Here is a 26,324-nt window from a genome sequence, read left to right on the forward strand (position 1 = left end):
TGAAAATGGCTTTGCCACATGGTGGCTCTTCCTCAGTTTAGAAAAGATGCCTCTCCCTTCTCAGGTAGCCTGGTCCCACTGGGATGGGGGTTCCAGGCCCCCTCAGACATCTGCGGAGAGCAGGGAGCCCTGGAACCCAGGCAGGGGCCCGGCTGGTCTGCTTTTCCCATCTCCCGCCACCTCTGCTAGACTCCCACCCCCATGCAGAGCGAGACCACCACTGGCTGCTTTATGAGCCAGCACTGGAAAGAGACTTTTCCACTCACACCTCATCCATCAGAAAGTACTGGAGCATGGAGCGGAAGCCTGTGAGGAGAGGGACTCCCTCTGTGTTCTCTGGGCCAGAAAATACCATGTTTCCCATGTTTCCCCAGCTCACAGACAGCCATGGGCTCCTGTCTGGGTCTGGCCTCCGCAGATTCATGTTGTGGCCTGCTCTGGCCGTGGAGGGTGAAAGGGATGCAGGGGACGTGATGCTCCAAGTCCCCCTATGCCACAGGGACCCTCAGAGCAAGGACAAGATGGAGGCGAGAGATGCCACATCTGTCCAGAGGAGAACCAGATGGCCCAGAGAAGGGGTGGCCACAGCCACAGCTGGGAGCCAGGGTGGAAATAGAAGACACGGCTCTAGGCCGACGTACCTGCTGGAAACCCCATCAGCAATGCTGCAAACAGTAATCGACCCTTGGCCCACCATCCCCATTTCCTGAACACCTACTACGCGCAGGCCCTGTGCTTGGCGCATTAGGGAGAGTGACAAACCATGTCCGCACGCCAGGTCGGCGAGGCTAGACTTGGCCAGGCTGAAAATAAGACGGGCCAGGAGTCCTTGAGTGGATTGGAGGCTCGTGGCCTGAAGGCTGGGGCTCCAGGAGGACTTCCTGGAGTAGGCAATAGCATTGTTGAGTCCTGGAAGATGGGAGACCCTGGCTGGGAAGTGAGAGAGAAAACCCACCAGACAAAGCAGAGCATTGCAACCAAGGCGTACCTTTCGTCCAAGAGGTCCTGGGTCCCCGGAGAGCCCAGGCAGGCCCACGTCGCCCTGCAAAACACAGACACAGGGGTGAGGCAGGCAGACAGGAGCAGAGACCCTCGTGAAATTGCAGGTGTGCCCCCCGCATGGTCCGCTGTCCCCTAACAGGACTCCCTGAGGCCCAGAGGCCTCTGAGGAGCGCGAGGGCGGCCGAGTGGCCAGGTCCCCAGTCCTCCCCGCTAACCGAGTCACCCCATTTGATCTACTTCAAGCGTTGGACTTTGGCACAGGCTACCATTTAGGGAAAGGTGTCTGCTGCTAAAACCGTGTTTGAAAACCACTGCCCCAAGGGATGCACAACTTGTCTGTCCCGATCCGATCTGCTCTCTTTGCATTCCTGAGACACCTTCCCTCCTGCCCATTCCTCATCCTTGAGGGGTACGGTGGTCACCCAGTAGGGGGCATTTCCGCCATGAGACCAGAGAACAGACAACCCAGGGGCAAGAGAGAGAGAGCACCTGACCAGCTGTGTGACCTCCGGCAAACCACCTGCCTCTGAGGCCTCTGTTTTCTCATCTGCAAGCGGGGCCCATCTGTCCTGTATGATAAGGTTTCAATGAGGAGCTGATGGGCGTGTATGTGGATGTTTATACCTAGTAAATGTTTGCTTAATGAAACAACGATCAGGGAGGGTGTGAAGGAACAAGCTATGGTTGTCTCGGGAAAATCAAAGGCAGCTGCCTCACCTGGGGGCCCGGCACAGGGGGCTGGGTTGGGCAGCAGTGTTCTGTCCGTCAGGAGGGCTCTTGGGCTGTGTCCGGAAGGAAGTCAGACAGACTCGAATGTTCCTTCCAAGCTACATATGTCTGAGTGCTGGGGGTCTTACTTAGAGCCGGCGTTCTCCTATTCCCACCTGTCCTGGGCTCCTTGGAGACCCCTTCATCAGCGGATGTGGGGGATGCTTCAGGGGTAGATGAAGTCCTCTGGCCTAAGTGCTCTCTTTTCCATGAGAAACTTCTGGTCTCATGGCCCTACAGGGTTAGGGAGCCCTGAATCCCTGGCCTACCTCCTAGAACTCCACAGACCTGTCTGCTCGAATTAACCTCAGAGGGGATTTTGAATGTCTGTTGGAAGCTTCCTGGGTGCATGCTCCCAAGAAGCTTCTGGATGCCAAGGGTCACCTAGAGGGCCCTGCATTTCTGCAGGGCATTACACAAAAGGTCACTCACCAGGGGTGTGTCCAAGGCAAAATTTTTTGTTGGCTTTATTGGTTGCAGCCCGAAAGAGAAACAGGGGCTGACCTTGGGTTTGGTGTGTGGAAAGCTGACGGACTTCAGTGAAAACACCGGACCACACTTTTCCCTCGCTGCCTCCACCCCTGCCTCTGTCACACCATGGTCGCTAGCAGGGCATGGCAGTTTCCCTACTGTCTGCTGCCCCACTTCCCTCAATGCTGGGGTCCCTGGAAACCTACCTTTGCCCCATCGTGGGCCTTTCCTGGTGAGAGCCCTGGGTCCCCTTTCTGTCCCTGAAACAAAAACAATTCCACTTTGGCCACCAAGTCATCTAGAGAGGCCATCTCCCCACAATCTCTGCTCAAATCCCTGCCTCTTGCTAAAATGCCCCCTCGGTCCCCCACACCCCGGCTCACACACCTCCAGTGGGGTCTTCTCCAGTTCAATTCCTCCCTGTGCTAACACTTTCCACAGCTCCCTACTGACTGCATGATGCCCCGTCCAGGCTCCTCCTTTTGCGTCCACATCTTCTGTCATCTGGTCCCTCCCATCCTCTGCACACCTGGCTCTCTTTCCAGCAGCCAAACCCACAGACAGGGTCCCTCTTCTCCTTGCTGGCCCACGGCGCGTCCTCAGCCATGCCCTGGGCTTCCCTGCTGCCCGGGCCTTGCTCAGGCAGTCACCCCCACCTAGCAAGCCAGTCCCCCATCCACATTCACCAAACCACAGACATTCTTCAAGATGCAGCTTGAACATGTCCACCCTAACCAACCAGAAGACCTCTGGGTGCCGAGTCCTTGCGTGTGTGTATTGCCAGGATTGCCTCCTGGCCCATTCCCCCGGGCTCTCAGACCACTCCTGGGAGACACATCCGAGAGGCATGCCCGATTCTTCTTGAATGTCCGGTACCCTCACCTCTAATCACCCAGGGTCAGCGCAGTAACATCCACTTGCATCTGTGCATTGCCCTTTACAGTGCAAAGCCCTCGTCTCATGAGATCCTCACAAGGGCCTGAGGAAGCGGGCAAGGGAAGCGTGATTACCCCCCAATACATGCGGGGAAACTGAGGCCAAGAGAAGGAAAGGGACTGTCTGAGGCCCCAAGATGATGCACTGACAGCGCTAAGACCCCTGAAGTCGTCATTCCCAGATCTGCATTCTGGGGCCCCGTGTTAGAAAAGATGGTAAACTGGGGAGAAGCCAGTAGGTGGAGGGGTCCCAAGCAGAGACAAGCACTCTTCATGTCTAGTTTACGGGAGCGTTCTGTCGTGAAGATCCTGGCTCCCAAGAGCCTGGAGCTGAGGGCACGGGGCCACGGGGCTCACCAGCTGCATCCCTTCCAGGGCTCCTGGCGGCCAGCCTGCTCCTCTGGCCCAACACGGCTAAATTACTCAGAAAACAGTCCTTTGGAGAGTCGGTCCACCCTGATGTCACCTTCCAAGAACCCCGATCCCTGTCCCTCACACTTACTCCCACGCTCCTTCCCCAATCCGGGCCCTGAGTCAGAAGTGCTAGGGCGAAGGCACAGAATCCCAGAGGCCCCTCGAGCAAGTCACTTCACTGCTCTGCGCTTCCATTTCCCAGCCACACACACATAGGAACATGTGTGCAGAAGGACATATGCACCGCATTCCTACATGCACGTAGGTGCACGCACCTGTGCCCATGCATTCTCACACAGGCATATGCATACACACCCTCTTGCACACAGGTGCACACACAGGCACACTCACAGATGCACACAGGTGCATGCTCACACACACACACACACACACACACACACACACACGCATGCATACACATCTGCCAGCATCCTAAGTTTCCTGGCAAGGAGCCAGTGAGATAATGGATGGGACACATGGGAGGAGTGCTTTGGCCAACTGTAATTAATTCTCATTTGGCTCTTTGGTTCATCAAAACTCAGCCCTTCCAAACCCTGACTCAGCCACTCTCTGCAAGACATGGCCACATTTGAACAGGATGGAGCCATAAAGAGGGAAGAGGACCTTCACAGCACACCTACTCCGTGCCTGATGCTGCGTCCATTAGACCTCTTAACACCCACACGCTGCAACTCAAGATAGAAACACAAGCTCAGAGAGGCTGGGTCACAGCCTGGGTGACACACAAGTAAGAGGCGAGGTCTTCCTAGGTTCCACAAGTGCCCAGTCTATCTGACTCCAAAGCACTCATTTACTCGGTTACAAATGGGAAGCCCGGATGACTCCCCCACACTCCCTCTGACCAAATGGCAGCTGGCCTAGGCGGGAGACTGTCCCCTCCCATTGGAACGCCAGCTGTCTGCCCACCTGGGCCCCTTCAGGTCCCTTCTGCAGAGCTCAATTCTACCACCTCACCCCGGCCACCCCTCACACACAGCCTCCCAGCCTTGGCTCCTCACAAGCCCTGCTCCAATGCCTTTTATGTCCATGGTGCAAGTGCAAGGCCAGGCTCAGGGCTACCAAGGATTCCAATGGCCAAAAAAGGACAGCAGCTTCCCCCACCCTGCCCTTGCCCACCTCAGTCTGCAGCTGGTAGAGGAGCTCGGCTTGAAATGCACTCAGGGGCGAGTCTTTGTGTATCCCGTTCTGTCATTTTATAAAAGGGGAAACTGAGACCCCAAGAGATGACAGACTTGCTCCGTTGTCCAGGTTCCTTACCTGGGCCAGTTCCGTTATTTATGGATTTTCAGCAGCTGGCACAGTGCTTGGGATATAATCCCTGTCCGAGTACAATAGCTACAAATTTAGATACATATTGAACATCTACTCTGAGCCACTTCTTGGGGCAAAGACAGGGAAAACCACAGTGGGGAACAAGACCCAGTTCGTGTCCATCGGGGACTCTCGAGGGAGACACCAGAGACAAGTAATGATAAGCACTAGCGTTTTCTGGGGGCTCTTCTGAGCCCTGGACGCATGTCTGTGAGGTAGCAACAATCACCTTCCCCACGTCACAGATGAGGAAACTAAGGCACTGAGGCTAAGTAACTCGTCCAAAGTCATACATTTGTAAATGGGATTTAGACTCAGGCGGTTTGGTTTCTGAGCCCAGGGTCTTTATATTTTAATTCACTGCGGATGAAAACACTATAAGCCAGCTATAAGAGGAGTCCAGGAGGACGTCAGGGAGAACTTGACCCAGGCTGAGAGGAAATCCCTGAAGGGAGTGCCAGCTGAGCTAAGGCTGGAGGAGGCAGATACAGTTTTAGCTGCAGGCATGCTCGAGGCTTCCCTAGTCAGGTGAACGTGTGACTTCTGGGACAGAGATGACTCTCTGTCTTCCCAGCCAGACTCCTGCAGATTCCCCAGTGAGAGACAGAAGGAATCTATGGCGTCTAATTAATTGCTTGACATTGGTGAGGAGGAGAACCTGGTTGCCAACCCAGCTTTCCAGCCAACGAGCCTGTGTGACGGTGGGCAAGCCCCTTTCCCTCTCTGCATGGGGAATGGCACTCCATCTGGACTGACAGAGCCTCTGGAACTAGAAGACAGATGGAACAGCATATCCTCAACCATAAAGGCCACAGATACAGTGGGGGTGGTAATGGTGTTGAGCTCCTTTTCTGCAGGTAGGGTTGGGAGGAGGAGAGAATGGAGGGGGTCTGAGTGCTGAGGTCTAGAGAGGGACACATCATGAAGGATTGGGAAATTCTGGGCCAGAAATCCTCTGTGTAAGTCATCTCTAATCCAAGTACCCAGCACAGGGCCTGGCCCAGAGGAGGCATCATAAAATATTTCACAAATGAGCACATGAGTGATTAGAATCCCAAGGGACAACTCTAGGGCTGGGATTGGCTCAGAATGGCTTCCCCTAAAAATAACGTGGTCCTCATGCATTTAGAAGCTCAGGCCAATGCAATAGGGCGAGAAAAACAAATGAGACAACTAGCCTTTGAGGAAAAGGAGACCTTTTTGCAACCGGTATGAGTGCCTGTCTAAAAAATCCAGGAGAACCAATGAAAATACTGTGAAAGTCAGTAAGATTCTTCAGTACAGGGCATGGTTATAAAATACACACAAAAAGGACAAAAATACAAACGTCAACAGTGGTTTTCCAAGCTGACAGTCAGCTAGAAAATACAATGGGGAAAGTATTTCACTCATAACAGCAACAAAAATACAGAATTTCTAAGCATAAGCCAGAACTGTTGTAGGCCTTATGCAATAAATGCTCTAAGAGTTTACCAAGAGATGTTTAAAAAACTCAACCAGATGAAAAGACACGCCACGGGTTTAGACAGGAAGACCTAATATTTTAAAGATGTTAATTCTTCACAAATTAATATACACATTTAATATAATTCCAATAAAACTGCCAGGGTGCTTTTAAGGAAATGATTAAGATGAACATAACGTTCATCTGACAGAATAAATAGCCAGAAATATGTTCAAAGAATGGGGGCGGGGGGAGACGCATAGATTAAAGATCATAGGTGTCATATAAAATAGTATTTTAGCAAAAAGTATACAAACAGAGCAACGACACGTATCTGAATGGCCAGGAATAGAGTCAAGGTTACTTAATAAATGGTTAACCATTGGGGGGGAATAAAGCGGCAACACCTCCTCATACCCACCCCCATGGAGATTAATACCAGATGGTTTAAAATTTTTTTTAAGATACAAATGATACTGTGAAATGACTAGGAAGATAAATGAATACCTATCTGATCATGTGGTAGGAAAAAAATGTCTAAGTATAAAAGTAAAGAACAATACATTTCACGTATGGATGGGGACCCTTCCCAAACTGTCTGACGTAAGTTCCTAATACACGTTAGCGGCTATGGTTGGTCCAAAAAAAATAATAGATAAAACATTTCTCTGTGAAGATCATCATGAATACTCTGCAGAGGCAAACCGCCAAACTGGAGTCTATTTGTGAGGTAGGTGAAGCCTTCCTAATCTTAATACGTAAATAGAAATAATTTTACAAATCCATAACAAAGGATAGCATCCCAGCCACCCAAATAAACCACTTCATAAATGACAAAACACAAATGGAAAACAGATGTAAGAAACGCATTCTTCTTCTCAATGATCAATGGAGTGAAGTGAAAACAAGAATAAGTTGTCTTTTGAAAATCCCCTGCTCTGATGCTAGAAGCAGCATGAATTGCTTCAATCTTTCTAGAAGGCATTGCCAGCAAAATACCAATGAATGCACCACGCTCTTGTGTATGGGGCAGATTTTAAACTATTCATATATATGTATGTGCATATACATCTATATCTTTGTGTCTGTATGCACTTTGATTGGTATATGTTATTTATGCAGGGCGCTGGGGTGACTCAGTCAGTTAAGCATCCGACTTCAGCTCAGGTCATGATCTCACAGTTTATGATCTTGAGTCCTGTGTCGGGCTCTGTGCTGACAGCTCGGAGCCTGGAGCTGCTTCGGATTCTGTGTCACCCTCTCCCTCTGCCCCTCCCCTGCTAACACTCTTTGTGTCTCTCTCTCTCAAAAACAAATTAACATTAAAAAAATGTTTAAATATATGTGTTATATATGTCTATGTTAACACTTATAACATATGCTAATCCTCAAAGGAAGAACATGGAGCTAGCAGTGGAGCAAAATTGCCTCATAGCTAAAAGCACATACAGGCTTTGAAGTTAGGCGGTAGAGGGTCCAAATCCTATCTCTGCCACTTTTCAGATATGTGGCCCTGGGCAAGTTACTTAGCCACTTGGACCTTAGTGGTTTCATCCGTAAAATGGGAGTAATAACATGCACCCTACAAAGTATGTAAAGCTGTTGGCCAGTCCCTGGCCCAATCCTCAAAATGCACTCAATGCTTATCACTGGGCAGGGCCATTGTAGGGAGCTGACTTTCTTCATGATACTTTCTAGACTATTCCACATTTCCCTTAATGAGCACGCCCTACCTGCATCATCAGAGGAACGGGGAAAGGTGGGGGCCTGAGAACCCTATAGAGCTGTCTCCACCTCAGTTCCCACCAGCTCTACCAGCAGCTCCCTCGGTCGCCAGGTCTGCTCCTTCCTGCCCACCTATCCTCCCCCAATGCCTGAGGGCTCATAATAATCCTGGGTAATTCACTGTGAGCTGAGCAGGCCACACCACAGATGGAGAGTGGACCAGCTGCCTTGTCCTCTGGCCCGGGCAGCTTGGGATTTCTTGCACCACTGGGGCCTCACCTGCCTCTGGCCCAGAGCCCCTCACCTGCCCCAGCCCTGCATCGCACCTGACTGCACCATGGTCCAGCACCAGCATCCCAGCCCCACACCTCCCTGCCAGCTGCTGGCCAGGCCCTGCTCCTCAGGCTGCCTGAGGGGCCTTCGCAGACCTCATCTGATCACGTCACCTCTGCTAAAACCCCGTGCTCCCTGCATGAAGTCCTGAAGTCTTACCAGTGCCCAGCAGGCCTGCTACCCTCCCCAGCCACCTCCTGCCTCTGTGTCTTGTCACCCGCTGCCCCTCAGACCTTAGTTCAACCCATGCATTCTCTGGGAAGGCACTCCTCACCTCCCAGACCAGACCAATCCCCACTGCGTTGGCATTGGAGCACCCCATGCTTCTCATGTGGAACTCTGATCATGGCATAATTCTGCATTTGTCAGTGTGGTTTGCTTGTTTCCACAAAGGCAGGGAGCGTACTTGCTGGTGACCCAACACTGGCCCAACACCTTGCATGGGGCTGACAGCCGCCCCTTCTGTAGCACTGCCACAGGCCAGAACTGCTCTAAGGGACTCAGTTCCTCCTATGACAACCCAAGGGGGTGGCTCCTCTTACCATCCATCTTCCAGAGGAGGACACTGAAGCACGAGAAGCTGAAATGATGTTCCCAGAGTCACAGAACTAGGAGATAGCAGAGCTGGGATTTGAACCTCGACCATCTGGCTCCAGCCTGTGCTTTTAATCACTGCCCTTTCCTATGGCAACAACTGTGGGTTGGTTGGCTCCACGAATCAATCCAATGACTCGACACTGGGCCTCTAACGTCAGCCAACGCATCCTCCCAGGCTGCCAGCTTCTCTGCCTCATGTTCAAAGCCCTTGATCTTGACTCCATGTGGGAGGTGACCCTCCCTCTTCTTGATGGATTTGAACATGGGTTATGTGGGGATAGGGCACATGGGCAAAGTCATGAAGCCTGGGGCAGGCGGGGTGGATGAAGCTTGGCTCTGGCTTGCAGGGGCCCTGACACATGTCTTCCAGTGGGCAAACCCAAACATCCAACATATAGTCCTGTCCTTGCTGGTCACTGCCAGTAACCCAGGCAAGTCACCATGGTCCTCTGTGACCTCAAGAAGCATGCAGTCCTTCCTTGGCTCACCCTTCCTTTCTTGACCTTCTTCAATCCACCTGTCTCTCCCGCCCTTCAGTCTTCACCCTACAAGTCTATAAACTCCCAAGGGCCCCATTAACCCACTGAAACAATGAATGCAAAATGACCCATCCAGACAAAGTGGAGGCTCCCTCTCACCTGGGCAGACCTTCCTGATTTCTCTATCAGCAACACATAGTAGGTGCTCAATAAATGTTAGTTGACTGACAGAAGATGAATGGATGGGTGGCCCCAGGGGCGGCTCCAGAAGCCAACATCATGTGTAAGAGGAGGAACCAGCACAGGGCCTGGGAGAGGCCAGCCCTACTATCCCATCAGGTCACCTCTCAGGCCCAAGGGGATCTGGGACACAGTGAGGTCCCTCTCCCCAGAATCACACCCCTGGGTCACAGATTCTCTTCTGATCTCAGCTAAGTTGGGAATTCCATCCAGGGAGAGCCCCTGCTTTATCCTTGTCCTGGCCACGCTACAGATCAAGCACAGCCCAGGACCCAAGCCCAGCAAAGAGGGGTCTTCCACCCACTGGCCTGTCCTGGGGGCCACCTTTGCTCACCCCCGGGTTCTAGGCCAAGTAGCAGGCAAAGGGCATGACTTTTCCCCTTGGAGTTTTACGCGAGCACTAATGGAAGGCACAACCTCTTATTCCATCATATTTTTTGGAACCCACACCCTTAGCAGTTACATGCAGAAGCAGGGCTGGAGTCCTGTCCGGGAGTCCCTGAGTCCATCCATCCCAGCTACATGTGTCAGGAGGCACGGTCACCTGCTAGGTACTAGCCTCCCTCACCACACCTCAGTCTGCTTCTCAAAATGGAAGGGGAAGCAGAGGAGGAACCCCACCTCCAGCCGCGGCACACGACTGGCTGCATGAGAGAGCGTGGGCAGCAGGCCAGGCCAGGGCTGCCGTGGGCCTGGAGCTGAGGCCCTGCGACGTGGGGCCAGCACAGGCCGCGGAAGGAGCGTCTGCTGCTACAGAAGCAAGGGATCGGTCTGGAAGCTGGCAGGAGTGGGGAGGACTGGACAGTCCCAGCCAGACCAAGAAAGGCATGCTCCTCAGCAGACCTGGTGATTCGGAACAGCTGCGGGGGCTGGGCGTCATGACGCACTCTCGGCCTGAGAGCCCGGAGGCCTGTGCAAAGCGGAAGTCTCCGTGGGAGCTCCCTCTTCCTGCCTGGCCCATTGGAGCAGCTCCTGCTACTGTTTCCTAGATGACGGCTGAATGTGCCTAGCCCTTAGTTTCCCTATCTGTAAATGGGTACGGTATCCACACCCATCTCTTTAGGTCTTTGTGGGGGAATCAAATAAAGACAAGCTACATAAAGTGCATGCACAGTGCACAGTGCCCACAGTAGGTACAATATGTGCTGATTATCACTATCAAGTGTTTGCCAGGAACCCAGCGATGCTATCAAACACTGCCCTAGCCACCTTGTTAAAACCAGAACACATCCAGGCAGCTGCTGGCTCCCCATCACCTGGAGCCTCGGTGCGCACTTTGCAAGGAAGGACCCCAGCCCATCCGGGCCGTGTGGCCCAAACTCCCAGACAAGCTGGTGGTCACCAGAGCTGGCCTTTGGAGGCTGCATGACCTGGGGACCAGCCAGTTAACAGCTTTAAGCCACTCGACCTGCACAACAGGCTTAGCAAAGAATCACCTTGGGCCTGACCACCCCCATTAGCTCGCGGAGGGCAGGCTGGGCCGGGCACTGTCCTAATGTGGAGCCAGTCTGCCTTGGTGGCCTGCTCCTCACTCCTTCGGCACAGTCCCCTTGTTCTTGGCATCCCTGACCTTGCAACTTCCTCCCCTTCCTCCTGTTTCTCTGGCCACTCCTGGAGACCTCTCTCCATGACCTAAATGTTGCTGGCCACGCACACGTTCTGACACTCAGGCCCTTCACTCCCGGCACAGCCCTGGACTGCCCTGCTCGCTGCTGGAGCTCCAGGATCAGAGCGAGGCGCTCCGGGGCTCGAGTTCCCAGCCGGTGTCAGAGCACTGGTCCCTCTGGTCTCTGAGGTCTCATCTTAAAATTAACTGGAGCATTCCAGAAAGGTTCCCTGGGGGAGGTGGCATCTCTATCTCCCCCCTCCCTCCAGGCTCTATCTATCTCCAGCTCAGCATCCTGCAGAGTTCCCAATGTCTGTCCACAAATCGTCTCTACTCGGCGGGACTCCAGGATCCCAAATGTACATCCCCACCCTCTCCATCCTCACCGGGTTCCCGCATCTGGTCTCCCAGGTTAACACCAGGGAGTCACTGGTCTCTTATCTCTCGCCTCTAGCCGCCCCTCTCTACCCCCCCCTCCGCCAGCACATCGTGAATGCATCTGCTTCCCGTCCTCCCCCATCCCTAGGCTGGCGGGGCATCCCTCCCAGGCCTCCCTGCCTCTGCTCTGGTCCCTGCCCCCAGCCCACGTCCATGTGACACTGATTGTCCTCAAACAGGACCACGTCCCTCCTCCCCAGCTTGAAAGACAAAGTGCCTCCTAGGGTGAGTCTTACAACCCAGTAAAACTTACACCCCGAGTCCTACACCCCAGGTCCACCCTATTTAGCAGCAAATGACCCTTCTTCCTACTCGCCTTTGAGGGCTGTAGGTGGTAGCTGTCCCTTTCTCCCTAACTCCCCGCCCCTCAGCCAGAAGCTCTACTCCCAAGTCCCCAGTGTGTCGCCATCCCGACACTTGGGAAGTGCTCCAGGACTGCCTGTGGCACTGAGGCCCTCCCACTCGGAGCCCTTAAGAAGCACCCCAAATGTGGCCCCAACCCCAGCACCCACTCCCCGGCCCAACGTGCAGACCCCACTGCAAATACTCACTTTGGCCCCAGGAGGGCCGGGGAGGCCTGGGTTCCCATAAGGCCCAGGAGGACCCTGAAAGGGAAAAGAAACAAAGAGGTGAGTGTGGAAATGGGCGCATGCCACCTCCCACAGCCATGCCTGGCACAGTCCCCCTACCCTTCCAGGTCTTCTCGCCGAGCTAAGTCTTAGCAGGAAGCTCATGGTGGTCCGCTCTTGGGGAGGACCCTTCAGTGCCCACCCAGGCCCTAAACAGTTTCCATGCCTCACTTCATTTGACTACTAACCTGCGAGGTAGGAGCCATCATTATTCCTATTTTGAAGCTGGGGCTCAGAGAGGTTTAGAACTTTCTCAGGTTACTCAGCTGCTAAGAGCCAGAGCCAGGGCTCAACCTCAGGTGTCTGGCCCAAAGCACAAGCCCTCAACCTCTGGGTCTTACCGCCTCCCCCATCTCTCCACCTGGCCCCACAGCCCTTCCCAGGCTGGCTCCCCGAGCTCAAAACTCACTTGTCGATTTGCTTCCCTCCACCAGGCCTCATCCCTTTTGCCCGTGCTGTTCCCATCACCGGGCATGCCTTTCCCATCCATTCCCCTCCAGCTGACACCCACCCATCCTTCCAGGCCTGGCTCAAACGCTGCTTCCTCCAGGGATCGTCTAGGACGTCTGCCTAAAGGAACCGCTGCTCCCTTTTGACTCCAACCACACCGTTGTGTCGGCCTTTGGAGTTGAGAACTCAGTGAAGGGAGTATTTAGCATCTCCTGAAAAAAGGCGCATTCCTCCTGGGGCCACAGCCCACCCAGAGAGCTCTCTCTCCCTTAGATTCCTACATGCTCCGAGCTTATGGTCCTCTGGGGCCCTCGGAGCAGCTATAGGAAGACTGGGCCCAGAGAGTCAAAGAGTCTTGGCCAAGTCACACAGCAGAGCGTTGGCTAAGCCAGGGCTGGGACCCAGGCCTGCTGGCTTCAGGGCTAAGGCTTATTCACGGCGCTGGATTTTCCCAGGTCATATCTGAATCGAATATAACAGCTGGGCCCTGTTATGTCTACTTTCTCCAGCAAGGGCCCTGGGTTAGAGTCTTGCAGTCAGTAACAGAAACAGAGCCCTGAGAGCCAGGTAATTCCTGAGAGTCTTGGTCTGGCAGGCCGTGGGGGTGGGGAGAGGCACCCCGAGAGGCCCGGGGGGCCCCCCCACACCAGCTTCTAGACACACTGCCCTTGTCCCTGGCCCCTCTTGACTCATCTGGCTAGCTGTGCGTGAACTTGCTTCCTTCCTCCCTCTAGGAGGCCAACCTTCCAGCTGTAGCCTGTCACATTCCAACCAAGGCGCCTCCCTCTTCCTCGATGCCCAAACAGGGACCCTCCCCTTCTCTGAACACGTTGAGGAGGAACAGTGTTCAGAAGCTCACTGGGCCTGGGGAATTGATAATGGCATCGTGGGGGACCCTCCCTCTAACATAACCAGTTCTCCAGCCCTCTAGAGCATGCCACCAAGCCCTGTCTCCTGGCATGGGGATGTGACCTAGAAGTGTCAAGACCTAGAATGGGCTGTGAGCAGCTCCTCCTCCCTGGCCTTGCTCTCCCCAATGGTCCTATGAGTGACTAGAGCCCGGTGGTCTGCAGGGAATCTGGAAGACTTCAGATGTTCACCCCAGCCCGGGTCCCTGGGGTCTAACCTCAGAGCTCAGCCTGAACTGGGTAAAGGCATTTGAGGCGGGGTCCCTGACCAGCACTCCAGAACCAGGCGTGGGCTGTGGGAGGCTGGCGGTGGCCACTTCGCCCCAGCCGCCCTGGGGAGAATGGGCTGGAGCACTCCGCTACCCCATCTGCAGTTTATGAAGGTGGGGGCTTCCTGCTTCCCCACCCCCACCTCCCCGCCCCTCTCCGGCCACTGCCCTGCAGAGAAACGGAGCACATAGTTGACTGGGAGCCAAACAGACCCATTCTGCAAATGGTGCAGCTCAGAGAGCCGGGTGTGTGGTGGGCCCAGGGATTCCCCAACTTCCTTCCGTGGACTGGGGGAGTATGCGGAGGTGGGAAGAGGCATGCCGCTGAGCTTTGGGTGACCTCAGGTACGGCCTTGCCCCTCCTGGAGCCCCAGAGCCACCATCTGTGCAGAGAGGAGCTGGGATTGTCTAATCTTCACATTCTATTATCTCTGGAATTTTATGATCTATGGAATTTCCAGCCTAGAAACAGGATGCTGGGGAGGGGAGCACGCAGAGAGCCATTCACACTCATGGAATTTCAGAGCTGGGAGGAACCTTGGAAGTACCTTTCTAAGGAAATGCCTTGGAAAATCCTGGGAGGACCCCAGACTTTAGAGATGGGGTAACTGAGGCCCAGAAAGGGGAAGGGATTTGCCCAAGATCACACAGCTTCTGGGGTGAAATGTTAACTCCCGGACTAGAACTCTTCAACCATTTGGCCAGCACCTGCTGCACGCGGGACACTCTGTGAGGCATCGTGTGAGAAAGAGAAATAAACAAGGCCTGCCTTTGGCCCACAGGGGCTCGACCAAGTAGAGAGAAAAGTCAGTGTAATAAATCATTGCGATCTTAAGCTCCGGGCTCACACTGCCTGGGCTCAGTCCCAGCGCGGGCATTTACCCTATGGTTGACTTTATCTGAAGTAACAACTTTTCTGAGCCTCAGTTTTCCTCACCTTTAAAATGGGGAAAGTATTGGAATCCATTTCTCGGGAATGACTAGGAGTGTGGGACAAGATCATGCTTATGTGGCTCAGCCAACAGAGCTCAGCAGTCCCTGTGAGCTTTCTGAAAGTGATCCGTGCCAGCCGGAGAAGCAGATTTACTGCCACAGGAGTCATCGGGAAACGTGGTGGTGTTTGACTCAGCAGGGGATGGAGGAGGATTGCAAAGAAGGGTGCCCCGGGGCGCCAGGGCCAGGTGGAGGGAACAGCCCTATCGAAGGTGCAGAGGAGAGGTTTGGATGGGTAAAGTGCCTGCTATGTCCAGGGGCCTCATCCTGGCCCCAGGCTACCAGGTCCTGTGGCTAGCAGCATCCCTGGGATCTCTGTGGTCTCCAGCTCCCGGTATGGGCTCCACGGAGACTCTGAAGCCAGGAGGAAATGCCGCTTTAGACGGCAAATTCCAGAGCCTTGGGCCCAGAGAGCACAGGGCCAGGTCTGGAGGGAACTAGGGCTCGAGTAATTACATAACCAGAACCATCCGCTGGGTTCAGAGCTAAAAATATGCCCCGGGCAGCTGTCTCTGCCAGAGCCTTGCCAGGCACCCAGCGTGGGAAAGGCTGATTCAGCCTGGGCACAGGTGCCAGGCGTCGTGGGTCTGAGCCCTCTTGGGAAAAGGACAGATTTCTCAACAAGAGAAACCCCCCAAGGGTCCCAGCATATGGTTAAGAGCCTGGGCTCCCAACCTGGCTCTTCCATCTCCTACATGCTCAGTTTCCTCATCCCTAAAACGAGAGCGATTGTACTGGCCCACGGGGGTCCTGGGGGAGAGGGGCTCAAGCAAGGTGGCATTAAGTGACGTAGGAGGCATGACACACAGAGTGGTGTTTCACAACAACGGCTAGGCCAGGCCATCCTCCAGCCTCTGATGACACCTTTCAGCACGGGGAGCTCCCCCTCAACCTTGCCTCTGTCAACTTCCCTACCGCAGGCCCTGCAGAGATGGGAAGATGGATGTGAGGGTCACGTTCTCCCAAACCGGCTTTTCTTCCGAACAAATGCTGAAACCCATCTGCTCAGGAGCTGTGGTCTTCTCCCACGCGTGACACACGAGGAACAACGGAGACCCTGGGCCTTGACCTTCACTCTACCACGCCACGCCTGTCCACACCATGCCCCCTATGAGCCCTAAGCACACTCCAGTGAACAGAATGGAAAATGGTGCCCGTGAGGGACAAGGAACAGCCTGAGGACACACAGCAAGGCTGGAACTTAGGGGCTGTGGAATAGAGGACAAAGGGCCAACCAGATCTCCCCCAGACAGCGTGTGATCACTTACCCGAGGCCCCCGTGCACCAGGGGGTCCAGGGAGCCCAGGCAGCCCAGGGGGGCCCTAAAGAAAAAAGCAAGAAGATAGTGTGAGTGCCAGGAGGCAGCAGAGAATGGGTTCAAGCAGTCATTCAACAAACCTGTCCAGAGCTCTGGGCATGGAAACCCAGGGGCTGAGAAGAGGGGTCCTCTGAGGTCCCCACCTAGGGAACTCAAACTCCTCAAGGCTTTTGGGCCTTTGCATCTGCTGTTTCTAGGTCTTTGAAGTTTTCATCTTTTATTACTCAGCTAACTTACCCAGGTGTCACCTCTTCCAGGAAGGTTTCCCCGATTTCTCCCCCAGGTTTACTCAAGTCCCCTCTTTCCCTCTATTGTAAAGGCTCCTATATTATTTGAAGCATTGTCTGCCCAGAAGCCTATCAGTCTCACCAGACATGGTCTTCTTAGAGGAACTAAGCTTGCTCTCTCTCGCTCGCTCTCTCTCTCTCTCTCTCTCTCTCTCTCACTCTCTCCCTGGGGCTCTCAGCTAAATGTTTGATAAGATAAAGACCTCAGAGCTCATCCAAGTTCTCTGCAGAGCCAGAGCAGAGAAGGGACTTGTCCAAGGTCACAGTGAGCATCTCTGCACCGTGGAGAGGCAGTGCAGCATAAAGGGCGCAGGGCAAAGGCTTTTGCATCAGATGGGCCTGGGTTCAAACCTCATGATGCCTCTTACCAGCTGGGCTTGGGCAAGTTCTTGAACCAGCCTGTGCCTATAAAATGGGGGCCAAAATAGCCTCTTCATAGGATTGTCACAGGGGTGAAATGAGAGATGGCAAACATTTAACTCAGTGACTGGTATAGAACATAACTGAAACGTTCCTTCTATTGCAGCGGTCACAGCCTGGTCCGGCCTTCAGCACTGCTCCCCCAGAACCTGCAACGGCGCCCTCCTTTATCTCACCGCCTCCACCCTCTCTCTGCTCCTGTCCTCCTCTACACAGCCTTGTTCATCTCCCCAAGGTGCCCCGAGGCTCAACAACATTCAGTGGCTCCCTATTTCCCAGAAAGGTCTAACCCTGTAGCTTGGGAAGGAGGCAGCTGAACAGACTTACTAAACCGAGGGCTGACCTTTGTCCAGTTTCTGATTTTGCTACTTAGTAGCTGGACACTTTGTGCATGCCCTGTGGCCTGAGTCCCCACTGCTCTCATTCACCGTGGGTCCAGTCGCTACCCCCCTGCCTCCCCTCAAGGGATAAATGAGGATTAACGAAACGCCTGACATGAAGAACTGAACACGGAACCTTCGAAGGAAGCCTGGCTTTCGAGGATGTGTGAGGCCTGGGGAATTCATTTGTTTCAAATAACCATCAACGAGATTCCAGGTTTCCTGCCCGGAGTTAAAATCAGTGTTGAAAACCCAGTAACGGTTTGGCTGGTAATTAATCCAGATCTCACGCTGGGCAGGCTCGGTTCACAGTTCTGGCCTGTGAACGCCACGTGCTCGCTCGCCCATGAATAAAAATCAGAAGAGAGATCCAGACAGGCAGATACGGGCACCAAGGCCCCAGGGGCACTGGAAAGAGCCCTGGATGGAGGGAGGGGCGGCTGGCTGCATGGCCCTCAGGCAAGTCCCGGACACCTCGGAGCCTCCCGGGACCTCTGGCCAAACGCAGCCGTCTTCCTTCCAGCCAGAGCCTTTCTATGTAGTTCCGCAGGTTTGGGATTTCAGGGCCCCTTTCCGCATCTCCCCTTCCCCAGGAGAACAGTAGAGAATGGTGGAAGCCCAGGCACCCCTGCTTACGAGCTGTGTGGCTTTGGGGAGGGGCACCCTACTTCCATTCTCCAAGCCTTCATTCTTTTAAGTATAAAACGAGGCTATGGCGGCCCCTTGCTGACAGATAATCTATAAAACGTGCTAATCCTCGTGCCTGGCACACAGTTAAGGCCCAAAAAAGTTCGCTGTTGTTTCTTTCCGATGAGCCGCTGGACACTCCCCAACTCCAAATTGTAAACCACCCTCCTTGGCCTCTGTTTTTCAGGAAGAGCAAAGACTTCCATTTCCAGAAGGCTTCCCCTTGGCCCTGTTCTTCCAGGTGACCCAGAACGAAAGGAAAATGCAGGCGCTCAAGGTGAAGCATTAATGCAGACGTTGCAGAGCCCTTTCTATAGACGAGAAACCAAAAGGAGCCTCACAGGGGCAAAATGACTTGCCCAAGGCCACACAGCCAACAGGCAGAACCCACACTCAACCCAGGACATTGGATCTTTTCTCCTCTTCTGGGAGCTTCCATGCGGAGAGTCGGTACGTGCTGACTAGGGACTAGGTGTGCAAACATGGGTGAGGGCCTGCCCCTCTCTGGGCAGCTGTGGAAGGAGCATCCCGGAACCTTCCCAACACAGGGCCCTTCCTGAGCTGCAGGGCAATGGCAACTTCCTTCTCCACTTATCTGGCAGAAGAGGGAAGGAGGAGACCGTGCCCATTTCACAGAGAAAGAAGGTCAAGGCCCAGCGAGGCAGGGCTTGGGCAGGGCTCCAGGGACAGGGAGTCTCCCTCAGGGACCCTGGCAGGGCCGCTGCTCTGGAGGCCCGGACACTCCCTCTTGGCATTTCTTCTGCCCCAGAAACAGGGGCATCCAAGCTGGGAGGCTGACCTCACCCACACATCTGCCGAGCAGACTCGAAGTGCCAGTTGGGACCCACGGCCCAGCCTGGTGATGTCAGGCCACAGCCCGGCTCCGTGTTATGGCAGCCCGGCCCCCAGCGGCAGGCCTGGCCGGGCTCTCCTCCTCCAACCCAGGCCCAGCCGCAGGCAGCGGCCTAACGCTTCCCCGTTCACAACTCACTTTGTTAGTGGGCAAGCGAGGGTGGGCACCTGCTGCCCCCTCTCTCGCCTGGTCTGAGACCCTGCCTGCTCCCCTCCACGCAGTGGAAAAACGCTGCCATTTCTTTCCAGGGCCTGAAGCCTGAGCGGGTGACTCTGGGATGATTCACGAGGGCCGGGGTGGGATTTTCCACTCCACGCCGCAAACAACGGGGCCTCTGAGAGGGCCCAGAGCCGAGGGGGAGGGGTGCGGGGGCCACAGGCCTGCCTGGGGGGGGGCGGCTCACACAAACAGAGCCTTGGAAGCAAACAAGCAGCCTCTCTGGGTTTCCCCAAGGGTCCTGGCCTCCAAAGCCAGACCTAAGGGAACCCCGTCCCACGGAAAGAGTCTACTGCGACATCCCGCTGAAGCCGCCCCTCCTGCCCTCTGTTTGCAGGTCCCCCACTCCACCCCGCCCAGGGCAGCGAGCAGAGAGGTCCACGGGCCAAAGATCTGGGAGGCCCGAGTCTGGTCTCTCGTGTGCTGCTAACTGCTGGTGACTCTCCAGCCTCTGGGCCTCTGCTCCCTGCCTGCAGCTTGACAGAGAGCGGCAGGGGGCCTCAAAAGGGCCTCCCATTTCTGACCATCTGAGCACACCTTTATTCCCAGGAACAATGCTCAAGGCTCTGAGTGCTTTCCCCTAGTCTCTGTCCTAGGGAAGGGGCCTACCGGGCCAGGGCTTCTCAGCGTGGCTTTGTGCACATTACTTCATCTCCCAGTGCCTCCGAGCCTCAGTTTGTCCAGCTGTGAAATGGGGATATAACACCCACCTTCCAACATATAACATGAGTGGAGGCTGGTTAGTCTCCACTTGCTCCCCAGATCTACTGCATCCCCAGGACACTGGCTTTCACCACCCGCACCCTCAGGCTTTCTTGCTCTGTGCTTTGGGCTGTGTCTGGCCAATGGGAAGCCCCAGCAAGAGATGGAGAAGTAGAGTGAGTGGACAGAGTATTTCTCTCCCTGCTCCTGCTAGGGGCTGCAGACAGCTATGCACATTTTAACTTTCACTGGGGTCTGGTTACACCTTCCCCTCCCCCCTGTACCTTCAGGGTAGACCTGTGTACTTCGCCAGCCCCTGGGGGTTTCTTTGATGCCATCCACACCTCTGTAAGTAGCCCCTTCCTTGAATTTGCCTCAATTACCTGCTGCCCGCGTGGAGCTGCACGGCTTTGCACCGAACCCGGCACAGAGTAGCACCTCAAGAACAATACGCCAAAGACAAAGCGAAACACTTCTCCTTCTCCTGGATTCTAGATGACACCAGGGTAAGGCGTGAATTTCTCAAGAGCTAGCTCCAATTCCTAACCACCAACAGTATGAAGGGCCCCTGGGTCCAGACATTCCTGGTTCCCTTAGTATAGTGATGTCCCCATCTCAGTCCACACGACAGCTCCAGAAAGGTGGGTAGTACCTTATCCCCATTTTGCAAAGGCAGAAACTGAGGCTCAGAGAGGTTACGGGACTTGCCAAAGGTCACACAGCAGCTGGCACTTAGAAGGCACTCAATCAACATGTGTTGAAAGAAGGAAGGGATGGCTGCATAAGGGAGCGGTTCAAACCTAGGTCGCCCCAAATCCAAAGTATGTACCCTGTGGCCTTCTCCGTGCGGCCTTCCGACCCACCAGCAGCCGAGACCTGTGTCACTTCAAGGAGCCTGGCCTGGGAATCAAGACAATGTGGGGTTTTTTTGTTTTGTTTTGTTTTTTTCCATAAAGATCACATCCCTTCATTTTACTGATAGTCATGGAGCATCTGCTGCAGGCCAGGCCCTCATCTGGGTCTCCCCGAGGTGACGCTTGCAAAAAAGTGCAAGCCGGTGCAAATGCCAGCAGCCTGATCATGAATAAATAAGGCCTTGACTCGCCTCCTCCCAGGCGTGGGGCTTCTGTGCAGCTTCTGTGCAGTCTCTGTGAACCGCAGCCTCCCCGCCCCGACTCAGCCGGGGCCCAGCTCAGCTTTTCCATGCTCCCCCCGCTGCTGGGGCTCCCACAGAGCTCCCTCTCTCCGTGGCTACAACTTCTGGCAGGCCCGGGGCCCAGAGCCGTCTCCACCTCCAGGAGTCTGTCTCCTGCCCCTCCAGGACCACGCAGCACCAGGCCAACCTGGCCACGCGTGGCACCCCTCTCTGGCTCTGAAAGTTCCTGCGGCCACTTATTTCTTACTTCCAAAGCTGTGACAGAGGGGAGACAACTCTACGGAGAGAAAAAACGTTCCCCAAAGTCACCGAGCAAGGATAGATCTCCAAGCGGCCTTGGAGATCACCCAACTTGGTCCCTCGCGGGAGATGGGAGCTATTCTTAACCTACGTTCTGTGGAAATCAAGATTTAGCGTGGATCGGGGCAACAGAGCTAGTAAGGCGGGCAGTCAGAATTTGAACCGGGTCTGCATGTCCCCATACTGGGGACGACCAAGCCCCCTGCCCAGGGCAGCACAGCTTCTGAATATACATGGGGGTTGGAGGCAGAGAAGAGAGGACAGGAACGGAAGTTCTCGCCACTGCTGCTCAAGTTATATAACGGCTGGTATCCAGTAGGATTCAAGTGACCAGTTGGCCACCTGCTGCACAGGGGGCTGGGCAAAGCTTCTCAAAGCTTTTTGGTTCCTATTGGACTGAGGCTAAGTTCCAGGCAGAGGGAGGATGGGATTTGGGGACCGGAAGTAGCATGAGGTGGGATGCCACCCAAGCAGACGACCTTCCTCCCTTGGCCCTCAGACCTTTAGGGCTGGAGAAGCAGGAAGAACCACTGCCCTCTCTGGAAGTCAGGGACCCAGAGGCATGTCCGGGTCCCCGCAAGAACATGCTAAGTGCCCTTGGCCATGTCTTTTGGCCCTCTGACCGCTCACTGTCCCCTCATCTGCAGAGCAGGGATTAGCAAACACATCCTGCCCTCCTCAACCAATTCCTAGCAGGTCCTAAAGGGAGATGCCGTTCATGTAACATATACATTTGGTGAGTATAGAAACAGAAGATTCTTTTAGACATGGATATCTTCCTTTGAGGCCAAGGACAGGGCCTGACAGATCTTGGAAACCCCCAGCCTCCTGGCCCTGAGTCTTAGAGTCTCAGTGTGGACACTCAGGGGAGTGGGATGGACCACATTGGTCTTGGCATCTGGAGCCGGGGCACAGACTTCAATTCTGCCTCCTATGTGCTGTGCACCCTCCCTGGGCACAGTCTCTAGGCTCCTCACCTGCCCAGTGAAGACGGTTGAATGGAATGATCCCTAAGCACCCATCTACTGAACAGGATGGCTCTAGTACATTCTTCGATCATGGAGAAGCTATGCACCCTAAAAAGCCTTTCTCTGTTCCAGTTCCGTTGGCTTGGACATGCCATCCTCTCTCTACACTGCACATGGCCTTGGGAGTCAGGGCTGACCTCCTCCACTGAATGGAGTGGAGACCCTGAGCCTCACACCCTCTCTGAGAGGGGGACAGTTCACCCCCTTTTGACCTTGTGGCCAGTGAACTGAGCGTCCACAAAGCTTGGGAAGCTGACCTATCAGGGCTCAAAGCCACCTGGTGCCTGAGTCAGGCCGAGCAGCCTGGAGGGCTGAGAAGGGGTCCCCCTTCGTTCCTCTGCTCCCAGCACCCCACCCTGACCATTTCAGAGCACAGAACTTAAACAGAGCGTTGACATAATTACAAAGCAATGCATACAATTTCCATAAGTTCTACAATATGGTTATAATAAAACCGTGCTCTCAGTCCCCTTGGAGACAGGCTGAATAAATATTATTCCTAATCATTATTAAAACTCATTAAGTGTGTTTGTAAGGCCTGGGAATTCCCAGCATCTGCCACTGTCTCCACATTGTAGGGAGCCTAACCTCAAACACTAGAGGCTGGTGGGAAACCCGGCCGTAGGAAGGAGAAAAACCGCACAGTGGTCATCTTCAAGGCGGGAGAACAGAGCTGAGGCCTGAGCTTTCTGGAAACGCCATCCCTCCATTCCCCGCCCGGAGGAATTGGCCTCCAGCTGCAGAAAGGTCGTTGCCCCTGGAGACAGCCCCAGGCAGGCTGCAGGCAGCGGCCCTGAGAACATCTCCTGCACGTGGAAAGTTCTTTCTCCTTTCCTTGACTGTTCGGGCCCACCCTCCCCTGCCCACCCCAAACTCCCCTACGGGGGGGCCACAAATTCAACATCAACAGGATCCAGGCAGGCGAAAGAAACGGGGGGAAAGGACGGCGTTGGGAGATCCGATCGGGAGACGTGGGGGTGGGGGCCACGCAGGACCAGACCTGTCCTGTCTAAGAGGGCAGCTCCGACCCAGCCACAGCCCACGGGCCACTGCATCTCTCCGCCTTCCAGGAGAAGCCAGTCACCAGGTCTTTTATGAGAAATCTCTCACATTTTTAAGACGTTAGTAACTCGTTAAATATTTTTAAACAATGCTGCACGTGCCAAACAAAGCACGTTCGGGACTACCCATGTGCGACCTTTATCCAAAACTCCCAGACACGCCGGTGGGCCGGAGGGGCTCTGCTCTGGGAGTCGGGACAGCTGAACTTTGGAGAACGCATGACCTCAGGGCCAGTTGGTTAGTGGTTTTCCTTAAGCCACTTGACCTTGACAGCTGGGTTAGCAAAGAATGCCCTGGAGCCTGAGCCAAGCAAAGCCCAGGGGGTCCCTTTACCTGGTGGGGGCCGCCAAACCCACGTCTGCCCCAGTGGATCATGAATCGCAGCAGAGCGAGTGACCACTCGCACAGCAGAGGTGGACGAGCAGGGCGGGGGACTCGAGTTCGAGTTGAGACTTGGCCCATAACCACCTGCCTGCTCGAAGTTGCTTCTCCCGGTCGGCCCTTGCCGGGGGCAGCCACTTGCCCTAACTGCCCTCCCCGCACCCCGCCACCCACTTGAGCTCCAAGCAACATGCACACCCCACCCCATCTTACCGGCAAACCACAGTCTCCCTTGGGCCCTGGAGGTCCCATCAGCAGCGGGAAAGGCGTGGGTGCGGCCAGGTGGAGGAATGAATAGCTGTGAATTGTGGGCCAGGGACTGGAGGACAGAAAGTGCGCCGGGGCCAGTGCCGGGGCCGAGGTGGTGGGTCGGCTGGGCCGGGACTGTCTGGGGCTGGGCCGGGGTGTCGGATCATTCAACGGGACATCCCTGGCTGCCTTCCCAGGTCTGAGGGGGACGGGCTTCCGGGCCTTGCTCTTGGGTCTGGCTTTCTGCGTGGCTTCTGATCCAGAGGGTGTCTTGGTTTTGGTGGTGGCTGAGCCAGGAACAAGGGCAGGAGGCAAGGATGTGGCTGGCGGTGGAGCAGTCCTGGTAGAGCCGGGCCGGGGGCCGGGGGACAGGGACAGAACTGTGGGCTGTGGAGGCCTGGAGGTGCTGGCACGGGCAGTGGCTGGCTCCCTGGCATGCCCACTCATTGTGGCCTCGTTCTGGCCCCCTGGGGAGAAAGGCTTTTTGGAGGAGCCTATGGCCAGAAACAGGGGCTGAGCGCTGGACAGCGGAGGCCTGGGTGTTACGGGGGTCCGTGGGATTGGCTTCATGGAGGGCCGGGAAGCTTTGGCAGGAACTGGGCGAGAAGTAGATGGCACGAGCTTCTTGGTGGGGGCTGACTTGGTGAAGGGAGGCTGAGCAGTCTTCTGGGTGGGGCGGGGCCTTTGGACAGGGCCTCTTGAAGGGGGAGGGGCCGAAAGCTTAGCTGGGTGACTTCTGGGGCTCCCAGCAGCGGTGCTCTTCTGCAATGGCTGGACAGGTGTGGTGGCGCCGGCTCGGGGGGCTGGGGGCACCTCACTGGCTGGCAACCTCGCAGGTGACGGCGGGGTCCGCACTGGGCCCCCGGCTGCAGCTTGCCAGTGAGAGTCTGTGACGCTAGTCCTGAGGGGCTCGGCGGGTGTGGAGGGCACCGCCGTTCCCCTGGGGTCCCTGCTTGCCGGCCGTGCCCCCAGGGCTGGCGCGGCAGTGGTCAGGTTCTCCAGGCCTCGAAGGGCAAGGGTGGTCTGGAAGGTGAAGGTTGTGCCAGGGTCTGGGGGAAGGAGGGGTCCCAGCCGGGGCCGGTACGTGTCGGCCTGTCCACACTGCTTTCTCAGGTGGGCACAGTAATTGGGAGCCACCTGTGTCACAGGGTAGATACTGAACTGGCATAGGGCACCTTCAAACTGGACCGCGTGCGGGTTCATCTTCCCAAAGAGGAAGGAGCCCTCGGGGTCGAGGGCTGGGTCCTTATGGAAAGGCAGTGGGACAGGCACCCGGCGCTGCCCGCAGGCCGTCACCAGGGTGACCGTGCGGCCACGGAGCTCCAGAGCTAGGTGATGCCAGCGCCCGTCGTGCACGTCGAGGTCAAAGGCCACCGAGCGCCGGGGCCCCAGGTGGAGGACCGTCTGGCCGGGGAGAAACTGCAGGCCCAGCTGCAGCTTGTGTTTCCGGCTGCGGACGGCGAAGAGGAAGGCATGGTTCACCCGGTGGGAGCAGAGGCTCAGCACCAGAGCCAGCTCGGTGCCCAGGGAGGCAGGAACGACGGCAGCCGTGGGGGCCTGGAGCCGGGCCCGCTGCGTGAAGATGAAGCCTGATTGGAATGGAATGACCCCTGGGGGCGGGGGGTTCCGGCCACCCCCTGCCTTTGTCCAGCTGAGGCCGAGCCGCTGGAGGACGTCCACATCTGCAGAGGGAGGGCAGAGGCGGGAGACGGCAGGGTCAGGGCCGGCGCCAGCCCCAGACCGCTGCAGGTGCACAGACCCAGTGGAGACACTTCATCCACTGCTGCCTGGTGGCCCATGCCTGCGGCTGGGAGTCCAGAATTGGAACCCATTCCCTATCTGGCTGAATGACGCTGCATATACTAGTTTAAGATGCAGACCCCGGGGGCTTGGGGGGCTAGGTCGGTTAAGCATCTGACTTCAGCTCAGGTCATGATCTCGAGGTTCATGAGTTCAAGCCCAGCATCGGGCTCTGTGCTGACAGCTCAGAGCCTGGAGCCTGCTTTGGATTCTGTGTCTCCCTCTCTCTCTGCCCCTTCCCTGTCCATTTTCTCTCTCTCTCTCTCTCTCTCTCTCTCTCCTCTCTCTCTCTCTCTCAAAAATAAATAAAACATTAAAAAAATAATAAAAAAAAGACACAGATCCTGGAGCCAAACTTCCTGAGTTCACTTGTGACTTTAGTGCCTCAGTTTTCTCACCTGTTAAATGGGATAATAGGAGCGCCAAACGCAGAAGGCTGTTGTGAGGATACA

At 55.4% G+C, this 26,324-nt stretch overlaps 1 protein-coding gene across 1 annotated transcript in view; it reads right to left on the reverse strand.

Moving 5' to 3' along the window:
* COL27A1 (collagen type XXVII alpha 1 chain) overlaps positions 1-26,324 on the reverse strand; it is a 125,280-nt gene that overhangs the window by 94,069 nt on the left and 4,887 nt on the right. Inside the window, exons 3-7 of the mRNA XM_029919629.1 lie at positions 24,037-25,754; positions 16,302-16,355; positions 12,336-12,389; positions 2,448-2,501; positions 989-1,042 (exon numbers count right to left, since the gene is read on the reverse strand). Of these exons, the coding sequence (XP_029775489.1) occupies positions 989-1,042; positions 2,448-2,501; positions 12,336-12,389; positions 16,302-16,355; positions 24,037-25,754 (1,934 nt within the window). The remainder of the gene's footprint in view (positions 1-988; positions 1,043-2,447; positions 2,502-12,335; positions 12,390-16,301; positions 16,356-24,036; positions 25,755-26,324) is intronic.

This window comes from Suricata suricatta, chromosome 13 (genome assembly GCF_006229205.1).
Source record: "Suricata suricatta isolate VVHF042 chromosome 13, meerkat_22Aug2017_6uvM2_HiC, whole genome shotgun sequence".
Classification (NCBI taxonomy): domain Eukaryota; kingdom Metazoa; phylum Chordata; class Mammalia; order Carnivora; family Herpestidae; genus Suricata; species Suricata suricatta.